At 38.9% G+C, this 17,233-nt stretch overlaps 1 protein-coding gene across 2 annotated transcripts; it reads right to left on the bottom strand.

Annotated features, from left to right (window-relative positions):
- Positions 1–2,725: 2,725 nt before the first annotated feature.
- On the bottom strand, positions 2,726–16,635 carry LOC139976943 (mpv17-like protein 2). Of its 2 annotated transcripts, none has more exons than XM_071985835.1 (5): positions 16,478–16,635; positions 12,721–13,181; positions 8,236–8,397; positions 7,396–7,472; positions 2,726–5,843 (listed from the first exon to the last, which is right to left on the bottom strand). In XM_071985835.1, exons 2-5 carry the CDS (start codon positions 12,923–12,925, stop codon positions 5,697–5,699), a joined length of 591 nt encoding a protein of 196 aa, XP_071841936.1. In that variant the 5' UTR covers positions 12,926–13,181; positions 16,478–16,635; the 3' UTR covers positions 2,726–5,696. The 2 variants fall into 2 exon arrangements, with proteins under 2 accessions (XP_071841936.1, XP_071841946.1); XM_071985845.1 differs by having other exon boundaries at positions 16,510–16,607.
- Between the last annotated feature and the right edge of the window lie 598 nt (positions 16,636–17,233).

Raw genomic sequence — 17,233 nt, 5'->3', positions numbered from 1 at the left:
AATATGGGGAAAAAATCTCGCAGGTATATGTTTCAATAAGTTTCAATAATAATGACGGCAAGTAGGCTAAATGTGACTACTCTGGAATGGCAGGGGTCTTATTTTCAAGCTCGGGAAGTGCCATTTCCTGCAATCTGGGAGGCATATTTTCAAAATTATCTCCATTACGCTACGCGCCAACCATGGTGGCGCGTAGCGTAGTTTGACCTACCAAACGTCCCCCCGATAATTATGATAGTTGGCCACACTCTGAACCGCCGCACCAATCAAAAATAGCTTCCGACGCCCTTGTAATTATTGCATTTAATTGCAAGTAGTAATTTACTACACTCAAAAACGTCTTTGCGAGTACATGTCGAGTAATAGCTACTCTCTTAAAACACCATCGAATATACAAATTACAATGTTTTTACAGATTTTTACGTGCAATCTGAGAAATTGCAGGCTTGAGACCCATGTTTTAGGGCTAGGTATTCCCAGCATAAAACACTCGGGAAGTGCCGTTTCCGGCCATCTGGGGGGTTTGAAAAACCCAAAATTTTCTTGTACGCTCCGCGCCAACCGATGGTGGCGCTCCGCTTAGATAGTCTCCACATATTAGCCCCCCCAATAATTTTCCCGTTCCGCCGCGCCTGATTATTATCAGACATACTGTTGAAGAGATATTGACAGTTTAAGGATTTTATGTAAAGCCTGGCCCATTCATGAGATACTTTTTAAGAAAAAAATCGCCGCACAGGAAAGAACCTGGGCACGAAAACCAAACTACTGAACAACTGATCCGCTCTCAACTCCAGTCCCCTTGCATCGGGACTGTGACTGTGGGATCATCGTCGGATGTGTATCACCATTCCCTCGAAAGGGAACAGATACTACACATGATCTATAGCCAAAGGCCGAGAAGCATTCATGTGATTGGAACCACAAAATAGGGCACATCTACACATCATAGGGCATCTACCTATTCAGTATGGCATTGATTCAATTGTTGGTCTTGAGATATCGTGTTTACAAGCTTCACTGTCATAACACTCTAGCCGTACCCATTCATGAATAATAATGAAAATGAATTTCTTTATCATATGACCATGTACCTATCATCAACTGACATCACAGTGGCGTCGGAGGCTATTTGGGATTGGTACGGCAAATCAGAGTGTGGCCATCTATCATAATTATTGGGGAACGTTTGGTAGGTCAAACTACGCTACGCGCCACCATGGTTGGCGCGTAGCGTAATGGAGAACATTTTGAAAAAAAAATGTCTCGCAGATTGCAGGAAATGGTACTTCCCGAGCTTGAAAACAAGACCCCTGCCACCCGACTAATCTTCTGAAACACATTTTGAGGTATGTTCCATTTTGGTTCTTTATTTTTTGCCATTTTTTTTTCTTAGTCCTATTGTTTTTTTTGGCGCCGTGAATATTGGTCCGTCACCATACTAAGTAGCCTATGAACTAAATCGGAAATATGGTTGAGAGACATCTGGTAATATATATTACCAGATAAGGTTATATCTTATATTACCAGATATATATTACCTGGTAATATATATTACCATTATAAGAATTTTACGTTAAGTCCCGCCCACTCATCAATATGCACAATGGGAAACAATCAGTAAGGCACATCTACAAATCATGGGGTATCTACCTACCAAGCATGACATTAAGTTGACTCAACTTTTGGTTGTTAAGATAGTGTTTACAAGCTGGCCGTCATACCCATAAACACACGCACACTCACCCACGTCAGCAAAGGTTAGTGAGCCTTCGGCATCGTAATAAAAAACTAGAGCAGCAATGCTGCAGAAACTATAATTTTCAAAAACTCAATTTGATGATCAGTGTATAATTTAATACTGGTATTGGCAGTTATTGTAGGTGCTAGTTATTTAAGACATATTTTTCAACAGACGTTCACATGCACAGAATCACTAAAGGAAAAATGCGGAAAGATATAACCTTAACTACCTTCATGTCAATCTCACCAAATGAATTGAAAGGAATTATTTGAAACTTGCTATGATACCACAGTGTGGATTTCCAATATCAAGCAACATTATTCTTTTCAAGAGTGCAACCCAAACTGTTAAGACTGTTGTAGCTCCACTGTAACAAAAAACTGCATTCACCGTTTCTTCGAGAGAGATGTTAATCGATTGCGAGACCGACTTGGCATTTTACGACCAACTGTATAGTGTTTAGCTGAACAAGGTTTCGAAATGCTTTGTAATTTGAACTGTACTGTGTTATTGGCTGGGAGTACAGCCCCCGCCCCCCCCCCCCCGAGGCTGCCGCACTTTGTGATGTTTCTTGTTCGCATTTGTACCAATTTTGAGGCGCAAAAATACACGTCAGCAAAAGGGATTACAATTCTTTGGAATGTATTTCAATTCCCTTGTGGGGGTCCTGGGGGCGAACCCCCGGAAGGTGTTGCATTGTCTTAACTTAATATTACCCAAATAAAGGAAATTTGAATGTAAGGGAGGTCAGGTTTGTTTTACGGCAGCCAACTGGGGGAGGCTGGTGGGAGGACTGGGAGAGGAGAAGCATCATGTCTTGGGGGATTTATTGACCTTGGTCCCACAAATGCGCAAGCTATGCTTGACAAGTTATTATGTTAACGAGTGAGGGTGGCACAAACGAACAAAATGACATCTACATGGCATAGATTCCCTTTGGCAAAGAATTAAAGAATACTAAGTAATGATAAAAGCAAGCTATAAAGTTTTGTACACATCTCTTCAACATTAATACATGAAATATGTTTTATTAATATTTGTGCCTGTTATATGCAACCCCTGATATATTGTACGGATGAGGCAGCCAATGATGTCATACATTCAGCATTCAATCCATTTGAGTAATATTTTTGTAGTTGGTGCTTACAATAATTCAAAACCTCTAAAGAAGTCCACTCATCTTTGAACTACTGTATCACTACTTTTGTTCCAAGAAATAAACGAACAATTGTAGTCCTAACTACGGGCGTTATTCAACCAATTACAACAAATGTATGCTATTTGCCCTCACCTGCGGCTCTCTGCCCTGCCAAGGAAAACATGATCAGTTTAAGTTAGTAACCAAACTATATACGAAACAAAATGGAATTAAATAATATTCAAAGGTGAGATGAAATAGCAGTCTTCTTACTTTCCTGTTTGAAGTGACGGAGTTGCATTTCATGGTAACAAAATACTTAGGTTCAATGATATCTCAATAATATCCTTGGAAGGATACCATGTCAAGAAGCCTACAAGCATACATTTCCTTTGTACAGAATAACTTTGAAAATCACTTCCATCAAAATGGTCACATGATCTATTTAAAATATGTGGAAAATAATCAAAGCTTGATACCTGATCAGTCAATAGATATGAATACCCACTAAATGAACCAAACTTACAAACTGGTCGTCTACAAGTATTTAATAAATAGTTTCATATGTATGAGTATAATCCATGACAATTCAGCACCATGTTTACAAGTACATGATCTCTCCTTAAAGCTTAAAGTTATACTTTTACAAGGTTTTATCTTCAGGTTTAACACACACTTCAATGACAGGACTGAGATTAAAGCTATACTAGTGGCTGAATCCCATTGTTGAGCAATTGTGCATCTTTGTGTCAAAGTCCGGTACAATGACTGTATTATTCTTTGTTTGTCTTCAGTCTCTTACTGCTTGCACCATGGTTAACATGGTTATTTTGTGCTTATAACTTAAGTGATAGACTAATCAACAGTAATAGTTTTCTTGTTAAACTGTTCTGATGAAAACTGAGAAAGAGCTAATTTAATATTTGCTGAACACTGCTATAAACCCTTTGTGCTTTTACATACATTGGTCTCTCATATTATTCTGTTCCTTTGTGTTCTCTGTCAAATATGAAAACTAATCCAGCTGCTTTTGATAATAAACAACAAATGTAGTCTTCCTGAGACTTGATATAACAGCTTGATGTATGAGTTTGAAATTATTGCACATGTCAAATTTCTATTCACCTTCAGTTCCTGTGCTATGAAACCATCACGTTGATATTTTACATACACTAGAATAATAGTCTTTGTAAAAACTGTTCTGAAAATATGACACAGACCAACAGAACTACATACACACACCTCTTTAGTGGAGTAGCACTTCATCATGAACAAATCCTCATAGAAAATCAAATTAAAGGAAGTCATCCCATACATGCATAAGTCTTATCTGCATACTCTAGGTTCTAAATCACAACTAGAGTAATGTTTATTTGACCCAAGGTTAAACCCACTGGTTGACAAAATCCCCTAAAAGGAACTACTGAAATCACTTTCTTTGCAGGTTTCCAGTTACCACCACTGTTTTTATGCTGAGATGTTGAAAAGGAAGGATTGAAATCAGGAGGTTGAAGATGACCAAAATTCAATACTGAAATAGGATAATTAAACAAAGATGCTTTGCATATGAATTGGGAGGCAGTAAACCATACATTCCCTCTTCTAGTTCAACATTGTTTAGCAGTCAATGTGTGTACACTGGCAAGTGTTATGATACAGTAGTCCAAGCCATCAGCTGCTATGGGTAAGACATGCCAGTTGAAACGTTCTGTGATCTGGAGACCTCCTCTACTCATTATGAGGACCCATAACATGGGTGGGGTATCAGTTCATCAAAAATTCCCTACTTGAGATATCATGTTCACAAGAATTTCAGACTTTGACCTATGACGGTCTCAAATGACCTTTAGTTCTTACAAAATTAACGGGGGGTTTCTTCTCAATATTGAACCTTCATATAATAAATATGAGATACAACCAAGATCCACATTCTTGAAACATCATGTTCGCAAGATTTCAAAATTTAACCTCTGATGACCTGGCATGACCTTTGCCTTCATTATATAATATTACGCACTTCTTGAATTCAATACAGGTATCACAAAACAAAGTTTGAGAGTCTATCAAAGTTTCCTTTTTTGAGCATTAAGATATTGCATTTACAAGGTTTCAGACTTTGATCCCCACTGACCTCAAATAACCTCTGACCTTCAAAACAAACAATAGGCTTCTTGAACTCAATATGGGGCATCAACGTACAAACTTTGAGATCTATCAGTTTCCCTTCTTGTAGTATTGTGGTCACAAGGTTTCACATTTTAACCTCTGCTGATCTGGAATGACTTTTGGCCTCTACTATATAAAACAATATGCTTCTTGGTTTCAATATGGGGCATCTACATACAATGTTTGAGATCAACAAGCAATGTGTCACAAACACATACATACCCAGGCATATACACACACACACATGCCATCATGATTGCAAAGTTACGGTTTACAAAGCCAAACTTGTCTCTTGGTGATGTTATTATCATAATTGGAAAGAAATCTTTAAGAAATCATAACTGACAACTGATTTGGTGATGAGATCTTGATTTACCATAACATTAGTTTGCACTGCTGCAATGTAAATAAGTCAAAACTTGATGCCTTAATGCAGAAACCTGCTCTTGCTTTGTAAATGGCACTCTCTTTTTGGTGAAGACTGTCATGTTTCCGTGGATACCACCTGCATACTACCTAGTGATGTATTAGAAGCTCTTTGTCTGATAAGGACAAACATGGTTCATCATGTTTCTTATTCAACCTTTGGAAAACTATCATGTCAGTACAAAAGTAAAATTTACTGCTATCACTCATGGCACATGAGCTTTATCTCTTTGACTCATACACATGATTCATATATGATAAAAATACATCCCATATAACAGTGACAGAATTGACATAAAGCACTCGGTATTTTGTTGGTAGAAGGTAAAAATTGATTACTTGTGCTGTTGGCCAAAAGCACCAATCCACCTGCATAGGAAATATAAAGACAAAGAACTGATGATATCCCTACAAAGATTCAATTAGCTTGGTAAGCAAGCTAGTATAACCAACACAGTAAAACCAAACACCAAGCTTGAGCGAGGTGTTTCCAACGTGATATATCACCAGCTTGTGTCCATTGTCTTGAATGACCGTTGGGTGTGGTGTGGTACACAGTGACAGCATTGAGTATGGCTGTGTACAGAGATTTGTTGGCTTTCTTGTCAGCCCTATGACTAATAATATGTTAAAACGCACCATTCTTGATTTTTTATGGAAATGTGACATATATACACTATGAAAACATCCATATTGTTCCTTTTCAGTAACTGAGGGCACTTCAAAAGTGACGCAAGCCACATATCGTGTTGCAAGGAAAAGAACTTGCCACCAGAGATAAAATGAAATTGCTCATATTAACAATTAAATTTGTCATTAAATTAACACCTCTCATTACTGCATATTACTGTTCTCAGATTCACTTTGATTGAACACAACTTAAATATTTGAATCCCTCCATGTCTACGGATTGTTTGGGAAACAGATATCGATGCCTCTGGATTAGAATCATATTTGTGTATCTTTTGGAGGAAACAATATAGAGACACAAGAAGAACATTTGATGAACGGTCCAGATCTCTCTGGGCTTAGGTAGACACTAGTATCACGTCCGTGACTGATGAAGTCACTGTATACGAACACCGAGGGTAGCAACAGACTACTTTGATGTCCATCTTTCCATCAAGCCAGAATTCACTTAGTTGTGTGTTACAACCATGACAGATGTTTTAGAGCTTTGTGGTGTGTTTGAGATTCAAAGAAAGGATCCAAGTCTGGGGTGGGCAACCTACGGCCTGGGGGTCACATGCGGCCCGCCACTGAATTTTGGCGGCCGTGAGATGTCTCAAGAAAAAGAAAAAAGAGCCATCTATTTTACATCATCACAAAAAACGAGCTACCCAACGACATCCCAACAGGTATACCACTAGCTGCTGGGATTGAAGAAAGCACCAAGAGTACTTGATTCAGGGATGCCAGCAGGGTTTGCCTCTAGGGCCTGAAAGTTGTGGGGACTTGGATGTCCCAAGGCTTTCTAAGCTAATGTTGGGAACTTTATGAAAATGCAGAGAAAAAATTGCTGTATAGGCTCCAATTTGCTACAGTTTGTTAGGATAATAGTTCGATAATTCTGGGAAAAAGCTCATGCCTGTTTCAACTGGGATGGAAAGATCGCGTAGAGCCAGAACCAAATTTATAAATCGGGAAAAAGCCAGAATTCCTGCTATTGCCAGAATTCTGGCATCACTGTTGATTATACCATGTGTCTTGTTTGTTAATATCCCACGTGTGTTGTTATGTTACAAGAAATGCTAGGTATCGTGATTGATCCCTTATGAATATTACAATGAATCCTGTTATTGCTAGTATGTTGAACTGAGGAGAGATTATCCCTACCTGATATAACGCTCTTAATCCTTGTAGAGGTCAACGTTGATTATTATCTATTCTAAGTACAGAAAAGTCTTCATCAATAGCTTACCATGTAGCAGTAAGGAAATTTTTCCTTCAATGATGTTTGGCACTGTGGCAAAGTCTTCCCTTCAAGGAGGCCAGCACCTTCAGATAGAGAAAGAAACATGTCATATTGAATGAGTTTAACAAGATCATGGTGTACTGTACTGTCAAGAACACTGACACCTCTGTCAAGGTAAACAGGCATTTATGCTTTACACACAAATGTACTGAAATGTGATGATGCAGATGGTTTAGAATGTAAAACATGAACACACCATCCTAAAGGCTTGAAAACAAGTTAATATTAAGGATAAAGCTGCAATAGTTACCAAGTTAAAGTAAACTGTCACATATTTGCGACAAGCAAAGTAACTAACTTTGAAGGTTTGTGATTCCTGATCTTGGTCCTATCATTCATGATGTACAGTAGCATACGAGTCATATGATTTAACAGCAAGGCACGTAGTAAATTGCCATTAGTAAAAGACCTTTGGAATTTTGTTTCAAACTTGTTTTCTATTCATACTTATGTTCACAATGCCCAACCATGTATAATAATGAACACTACAATCCGTAGTTAACATTTTAGCAAGTTTAACATCACCAACCTATCTCCTATTTGCAATACAATACTAAGTAGGCTCTGCCAAGTTTGGCCAACATGTAAACAAACTATACTGCCTGCTAGCACCCCAAACCACTCAAATGCATACATGATATTATCACACTACTGATCATTGATATTAACAGATGTGTCAAGTATGGTAACACATCTCACACACCTACAGTATTGTACCTTAAAAGTAACATTTTGTGCATTTAAGCAATGCACAAAATGCATAGACACTTCAAACAATATTCTTACCTACAAAGAAGGCAGCTAGAAAGAAAGGTGAAGCAATAACTTCATCAAGAATGACCTTCTTGAAGATAGTTTTCTTTTTAATGCCAGGAAGAAACTTATCCAAGTATATATACCAGTAATGATTGAATGGACCAAGAGCAAGTCCCATGATGAACATTCGTCCTGAAAACAAGGAGGAAACAAATTTGTAAAGATCACATTCAGAATTATGTGGCAGACAACATCAGAGGGAAATAAAATACTTAGCATTCCATATGGACTTGAAAATTATTACTACAAAATATTGGAACCCTATGAAATGAAACAAATTTATATCAGTTCCAGCTTGAAACAAGTGTTTTTTTTTTATACTCTGCAGCTGGAAAAAATTTATAAGGGTGCTAATTTTACATGTATGCATAGCAAGAAAATGAATATATATATTATTTAAATCATGCAAATCTTGGACATTAATGCAAACAATAGGATTCTGACAACTTATTATAAGAAAGCCATATGTAAAGTGGTCATAGTTTCTACCTCACACTGATTTGATATTTGAACACGTTTTACTGTTTTTTGTTACAATAACTGCCTATGAGGACCTAAACACGATGTACATTCCAAAGCTTACCTGTCTCCCTACATCCTTTACTCTTGTTTCTCCGTGTCTATAATGAACTGGTAACATTTTAATACTGGACCCCTCCAATCAATGCCCTTCCTTCCATGAGATCACCTCCCATCCCAAAGTAATTCCCTATCTGAAGACCAGGGGCAGCCTCAGCTCCCTTCATCGGGGAGACTGCCCTCTTCAACTACATACTCATTCGTACACTGTACCTCTGACACTAACTAACCAATGTACAAATACAATATTGGCAAAACCAAGTCAGAAACACTCTAGTCTTATCAGCTGCTAACACTGTAAAAAAAAAAACTTGTGCAAAGCATCTTAACATACGTACACCATGTACTCTGCGAAATGATACTATAATGAACTGTGGGCATTACCATTTAAATGCATTACAACTTTAATACATGAACCAATCTAGTGCCAAAAGCACTTGAGTCCCCCAAACTACTGTACTTGGAGTTTATAAACTATTAGGTTGGGATGCTTTACAACCATCTCTCTGTTTCTCTGTACTGGTTGCACTGGTTTTTTTCTTTTATGCCAACTATCAATCACTTGCCATTGACTAAGTGTAAACTGGATACAAACAAGGCAAGAATCCCTTTTAGTACACGTCCAGCACTTAGTAAATAAATCTTGGTCATCCAACATTCTACTAATGCCAAGCAATTGACCCACTTGAGTTACCTACAGGAAGACATATCTGAACCCCGAATTGAGACAAATAGCAACTGCAAGCAACACCCTAACAATTGCAACAGAAGATCTTAGGCAAAGGAACCAAAATGTCTAACAATAAAAGAAGAGTAACCAATAACAACGTGTTTTGGCTAAGCTAAAAGCATGCAGCTTACAAGAGTAGTACTTAACAACCTAGCCCAAAGTAACAGAACAAAAGGTCAGTGAGCAAGAGAGAATAGTCTAAGGAAACAACACCTAAAACTCTACATATAAGGTAGAACCAAGTAAATAACAAATGATTAGCAGGACCACAATACTATAACATGTAATGTATAGAAGCAAAGGGCGGGAAACTAGCGTTAGTAATTCGCGGAACTGTTACCCGTATCCAGAACAAAAAATATGAAACAGGTCGTGAACCGCTCCAAAAGTACAGTCTCAAAACACTTCAATACACAAAAAAAAAGAATATTTAATCAGACTGTGCACAAAGATTAATTATTCCTTCTTTCAGTAAATATCAAACAAAGATCCCAGGAAACCGTTCCGATTGAATTCAGTAGAAATTAAATCCACACAAGAAACGAATGATGTTGACACTTTGGGTGGTAGAATGAGAAGGGCATCGACTGGGAGGGTCTCAGTCATAGAGGGCGCTATAATAGGCTACCAGTTCAGTAGACATGGTAGAATGAGAGTGCTGAGGTTGTGGGTAGACAGGTAAGCGAGGAGCTAAGTAATATACAAGGTTAACATATACATGTTGAGAAGTTAACTTTAAAATGCTGTCTGATCTACATCTCAACATATCAATGGCACTCATATCACTAAGATATCAGGAGGAGGAGGAGGAGGAGGAGGAGGAGGAGGAGGAGGAGGAGGAGGAGGAGGAGGAGGAGGAGGAGGAGGAGGAGGAGGAGGAGGAGGAGGAGGAGGAGGAGGAGGAGAGGAAATGGACCATGTTTTACCATACTCTTTAGACTGTTGTTATGAGCTGTATTAGTTTTTGTTCTGAACTGATTATTGTACTATTGTCATTGACTGGCAGAATTCTCACACTCAGATGGTTGAGCCTCTGTTTCATGCATTAAGTTCTTCCATACTGTGCAGTCTGTGGCTAAATAAAGGTTTGTAAATTTTGAAGACTCACTGCTTTGCACTGGTATGGATTTGGTTTTATAGTAGAGTATATACATGATAGCTCAAAGCTCTAAGGGAATACTGATGAAACCAGTGGCGGAGAAACAGGGGGGGTTGGGGGGGTTTTAACCCCCCCACTTTTTGAAGAGGGGGGGTTGGCCCACACAATCAACCCCCCCTAGTTTTTGCCAGTAATGTTCTGTTATAGCCTATGTTATGTGCTCCAAATGGCATAATAAATCAAATTATTAAATTTGAAATTGTTAAAGTCATTTCAACCTTTTACCTGGTAGGCTACATCAACAATTAACGACCGAAAACCGAGTTAGAATTGACCGACACATTATTTCTAGCCCCTTTCCCCCACCTTGCGCATTGGAACTTGTAGCTCATAGCGCTAACTTCACCCCACAACAGAAATACACAAAATAACGTTTTGTTGCTGTTGAATAGCTTTGGAACTGCATACACTTGCCAACTTCAACGAGGTGAAGGAAGGAAAAGAAAAAGAAGAAAGAGAGAAAAGGATGGAGTAGAAAATACGGCAAGAAAACGGGAAGAGGAAGAGGAACAGTGACAAAATTATTCGAATTTGTAAAGCAAACAGCAGATATCACATCATATCAGTGAGCATGAAAATGGCGTTCCACGATAAACAGCCTCCAAACCATGGGGGCAGATCCTGGTGAGGACAGCGGGACGCGTACCCACCAACATTTTCAGTAGTGGGGACATGATATACCGTGTCCCCACCAATTTGTCTTTGCATTTCAAGTTCCCCTGTATGGAACTTTGGCGCAGTTTGATCCAGCATTGTGCAAATGACATGTAGCAGTTCTCATTTTATTGTATTTTATCCACAGTTGTTAAATATAGGACGGAAATCGCATTTGCGGCAGTCTATATTTGTTTTCTGGGAGAGGACCCCAGACCCATCGTATATACAAAAGTCTACTTGGATTATTTGTCCCCTGATTTTCTTTCTGCAGACGCCCATGTATTTCTCCAAACTAAATTTCTAAGCAATGAGATCTAAAACTTAAGGAGGTTTAGGAGCATCATTAGGTCTGGGAAGTGTTATTTCCGGCGATCTGGGAGGTATATTTGCCCCAAAAAATCGTACGCTACGCGCGAACCCATGGTCGCGCTCCGCTTAGATAGTGTCATAGAACAGACACGCGTCCCTACCAATATCCAAGACTGATCTGCGCCCATGGTCAAAACTGTCGATGTGTGTAGTGTTCGGTTTCGGAAATATCTGGTATATTTTTATTTCCTTCAACGAAATTTTTTAGTAGCCGTCTGAATTTTCGAAAATTCCCTAACCAACATTCTTCATCATACTTCATCATACTTGTGCAATTTTGACCCGTCTGTTAGGGTTTGAAGGAGGTTTTTCTATATCGGTTGTCCATTGATGATATTTTGTGCAACATTATGGGTATGTTTTGAAGTGAATTTATTCACGAGAATTGTGAATTTTCAAATTCTGAACAGTGGGGCTGACGGATATTGTGGGCCGCGATGAAGAATCACCTACAAAAGCAATGATCCACAGGATATGTGATGAAGTCGAACATGATGTGTGACTGGTGACAATCTTCAAAAAGGTTATAGATGAGAAAAAAAGTATTTGGAAAAAACTTGGTTGTCAGGCAAAAGTGTACATATGGTTGGTCAGTTTCAAGCCATTTCAAGTGCCATTTCCGGTGATCTGGGGGTACCAAAACCAGAAATTTTCTTGTACGCTGCGCGCCAACCAATGGTGGCGCTCCGCTTAGATAGTAATACGCGCCCCCCGGGTTAGAAAATCCTGTATACACCCCTGGTTAAATCCAGCTTTTCAAGGCCTGGGCAGTGCCATTTACTGCAATCTGGGAAGCAATATTTGCCAAAAAATTCTTGTGCACTTCGCGCCAACTTATGGTGGCGCTCCACTTAGATAGTGAGCCAGCAGTTATGACTTTTTATTTCATCAATGGCCTGCAACCCCCCCACTTCTGACAAGAAATCTCCGCCACTGGATGAAACTTACGCAATTTACGTACCTGTTCTCTTCCAGTTCCACTTTTTAGGGCCCTGTGTCTGTACATGATGCTTCATAAAGCCGTAACGCTCGTTGCACTGTTCAATGCCATCACTCAAGGCTAGAAAAAATCCTCCAGATACTATGTTTGTTAAAGCCAAGTACTTAGGAGAGTAAAGCCTCCTCGTCAAAGCAGCTACTTTTGAGAAAACCTGACCACCATTCATTTTTGGTCACTGCCATAAAACATTAAAAATCTTTGACACAAACATACTGTACTTTGCAGCAATAATGGTACCTAAATCATTTTGTAAAACGACAGGCAGTTTTATACTAAATTACAAACTGTCTCCCTGTTCCACATCTGAGAGGATCTAACAAACTATTAGACGGTTCGGTTAATACAACTTGCACCATCTATTTCCTTCCAAGAAGAGTATGTGATACCTCTAGAGACCACCCATGGAAGAGATCAATCGCATACTGTGAAAGAAAAGAAAGACCTTTAATAGTGTTAAGTCGAACAAACCTACAGAGCTAAGAAACCTATGGAAATGTCAAGGGCCAACAAAAATTACCAAGTACTGTATGACATCAACCATATAGGTCCTTCTTGAGATACAGTGTTTACAAGCTAGGGCATCACACACACACATACACCAACTTGACTGTATAGGTTCTGATGCAAAAGCAAAACCAATCAATGAAAATCCAACATAAAGAAAAAACTGCTGAAATCAATCTACTTATTATACTAATTATAAATACACTGCTGCAAAAGAAGGCAAGTACAGTAGGTCTCTCAAGTGATAATGCTTTCCATTAATGTCCTTGGACAAAAAAACGGTAATGCTTTGAAAGTCGGGTAAAGTCTTTCACTAAAAGCCATAGCCATGGAATTGTAGGAAATGCACAAATGGGAATAATTCTCAGCATCAATGTTGAAATGCTGTACTCTGATATCATGTAAGTATTGCATAACACATTAACTTTAGATGATGACACCTTCTCTGATCTATTTGTTCTGTACACTGATTTTGGTCTGCTAGATTTGGAAAATTTTGTTTATTGGGTGGGGTGGGACATGTTAGCTGACCAGGGTGACCAACATGATCCCTGAAAACAATCAACCACATCATCACTGACCAATCATCTGCTGATCAAGGTGCTCACTGCTCAGATTTCAATCACATCACACAGAAAGCCTAATCGAGGCAGGCTTAACATGATTTCTTCCTCTTTTGACCCCAAATGACCTTTGACTATAACAAAGTTGGATCAAACTTAACATAAACCTTAGAACTTCAGGAATGGGATTTTACGTGCTTTTGATGTTTTTAACCTTCTTTGGCCAAATGATATAACAATTAAACAAAAGTTTTGTGACCTAACAACTGCTGATCACTACAGTGTGACCCTATTTCACTGAAATGAAAAAGTAGGCTTTGTGCGCTTTTCACAGTTTTGATCTTGTTTGACCAGCATGACCTTAGACCTGACAATTGAGTACGACTTTTGTGACCCACAATCTGCCCATCACAGTGATTGAAATCAAGCAGAAACCCTAGGAGGAGTAGGCTTTTATGTTGTTGTGACCTCAAATATCCTAAAACCTGACCTAACAACAACTTTTATGACCAATCACCTACTGATAAATATGTCTAGTCCCTGAGTAGGCTTTTACATGTGATTTAACATTTTGAACCTATTTTCACCCAAACAAACTTGGAACAAAAGTAAGTACAAATCTGCTGACCCACCATCTGCTAAACACTATGACCAACTGAGTAGTAGACATTAATGACATGATTTACACAGTACCACATACCCCAGGAGGTGAAGTGTTTTACCAAGTGATTTAATGTTTCACCTATTTTTGGATGAAGTTGTTATCCTAAATATACTTTTCCATTTTCACCAAGTTTGATCAAAGTCAGAAGACCTGAGATCCTATAGTTGACAGACAGACATATGCATTGCAACATGTGACAATAGCTGAAACTATGGTAGCTGAGTTAAAACACCAAAGTGTGATGGCCTTCCAGATGCTTCTTGCCATGTAAGAGAAACATTACAACAGTTTTCAAATAACCATGTACCTGCTTTTGGTTGAACATAGGCAGGGGATACTCCTATTCTCCATAGATGTGCCAAGTTTCCTTTTTATATGCCATAATGGCAATATTTGACACAAAGGTGCCTATTATTCTTTTAAGATGGGAAACAGCACATTAATGCTTAATAATGCATTAATGCTTAATACAGCTAAGAGCTTAACACTTATTGTAGCCTATTGAATGCATGCACATCTCACATGTATGAGAATAAGGAACTTCACAGTCTCGCAGTTTCATAAGTCACAATCTGAGCAAATGATAAAAAATTATAACTTTTGAAACTTTGTCAAATAAAAAAGAACCTTGGATTTATAATGAAGAAAACCAAGTTGTAAAGTTTAAACTAGATGGTTATGGTTGCTAAATTGATATCAAATACATGTACAAACAATACAGGGTGTGTCATTTTCAGAGGTGTGCCAAATTTGGGGGTACATACAGTAACTGATACATGCAGACTATGCCTCATCTCAGGAGTTTAAATATTGAAGAATCTTTAGGACAATGAGTACAGTTAGTTAGTCCATAGTCTTAAGGGCTTATTATAACTCGCACTATTATACTGTAGCCTATGTGGGCCACAAGCATATATAGGCTAGAAGTAGGCCTATGTAGTAGTACATGGATACATTATTCCTCAAAATTATTTAACAATGGCACATGACCAACCACCAGTATTGCAATGGGGAGTAAGGCATTTAGACGCGCCCCAAACCAGGTGTCCCCTTCTGAAAAAATTAACTTTCCGTTGCTTGCAAGTGAAGTTTCCTTTGTGTCGCTACAAAATGCAGACAGTAATGAAACGTGATACCTTGTTATCTTTTATTTGGATCTGCTATGTACACTGTGTTGTGTGTATTAACTGTAGCTGCATGTATTGACTGTACACTAGTGTCTACTTACCGAGGGTAGCAAGCTGTGGGTATTTTCTGGGATCGATGGTGGTTTCTAACACTTATGTTACACCCCATTCGAACTATGTCAGAATACCAGCATCAGACGTTTCTTTGTGCGTGAGTCTTTACTACCTTTAAAGGGTCTGCAATTTGTAGCGCCAAGAAGAAAACTTCACTCTCAAGCAAGGGCAAGTTAACTTTTTCAGAGTGAGGCACGCAGTTTGGGGCAAGTCTTCAATGCCTTTAAAGCCTAACCCTATTTCCTAACCCTATTTCCTAACCCTAACCATATTTCCTAACCCTATTTCCTAACCCTGGATTTAACCCTATACCGCTTTAACTCATTCAAGCGAATCATTCACGCGACGCACCTATTCACCGACTGTTATTCTATTGAACCAAGCCGGTGCGATTATACAGTTGTTCTTCGGCCGATTCGAAGTCAGCTTGCACATTCATATGGTACGGATTCTAAAGTCAGGCCCTAAGCTATACTAACGCAAGGCTACTGGGCCTATGCTTACTGTAGGCTAAGTCCAACTCTTAAGAATGAGAGTCCGAGTTCAAATCACAGCCACTTGCAACATTAGGCTATACCTACCAGTATATATATAATAATACATTATATATACCGGTTGGTATAGCCTAATGTTACATGTGCCTCTGGTTCAAATGACCACAAACTCTGCAAAGATAACGATGTGGAACTGCTTAAGGCATTTTTTTTTGTAACTAAGAAGTTGCTTTATCTCATATAAAAACATACCTTCACCAACCGTTCGAAAGTACCAGACTTACGGAACAGTGTTGAAGTTAGGCCACCTTACTTCAACTCTTTGTTAGCAACGTGAAGAATGGGTTGTGCTATTTCCACCCCCTCCATTTCTGTGGCTATTTCATTATTGCGCAATGCAAAATCTGTTCAACCATGAGCCGCCGTCTGCGTATTTTGTTTCCAAGACAATTAAGGGAAATGTGCGTAAAGATGGGTGGGATTTGTAAATTTCGATACAGTAGAGTACGTCACACAAGGGCGGCGGAACCGGGAGGGGGGGGGCACAGGGGGCACGTGCCCCCCACTTTTCCTCAGGTTAAAAATGTGCCCTTTTTCTACATAAAAATTGAGGTGTCTCAAGTTAGCAAGAGGCCAGGGAACCAGAATGAACACTCGGGAAGGGCCGTTTCCGGCCATCTGAGGGGTTTGTAAAACCAACATTTTTCTTGTACGCTCCGCGCCAACTGATGGTGGCGCTCCGCTCAAATAGTCGTGCATACAACTTTGCAAATCCTGGCTACGCCCCTGACTTTTAATGAATTTCTGTGGGTCAAACTCAAAGCTATTTCGAATGGAAAAAAATTGTTAAGATATTAACAAGAAATAAACTCTAATTCCGAAGATTCCTACATTAGCAAATAGCATGATTTCACCTCATTTTGTCTCAAAAGAAAACTTGTTCCTTGTTTCCCAATTTGCACATTGGATATTACAGTGCTAGTATGCATATTTTCCTTGAAGGAGGGG

Source organism: Apostichopus japonicus, chromosome 2, assembly GCF_037975245.1.
Source record: "Apostichopus japonicus isolate 1M-3 chromosome 2, ASM3797524v1, whole genome shotgun sequence".
NCBI lineage: Eukaryota > Metazoa > Echinodermata > Holothuroidea > Aspidochirotida > Stichopodidae > Apostichopus > Apostichopus japonicus.
Note: the sequence above shows the minus strand (reverse complement) of the source record. Positions and strands in the feature narration are given on the sequence as shown.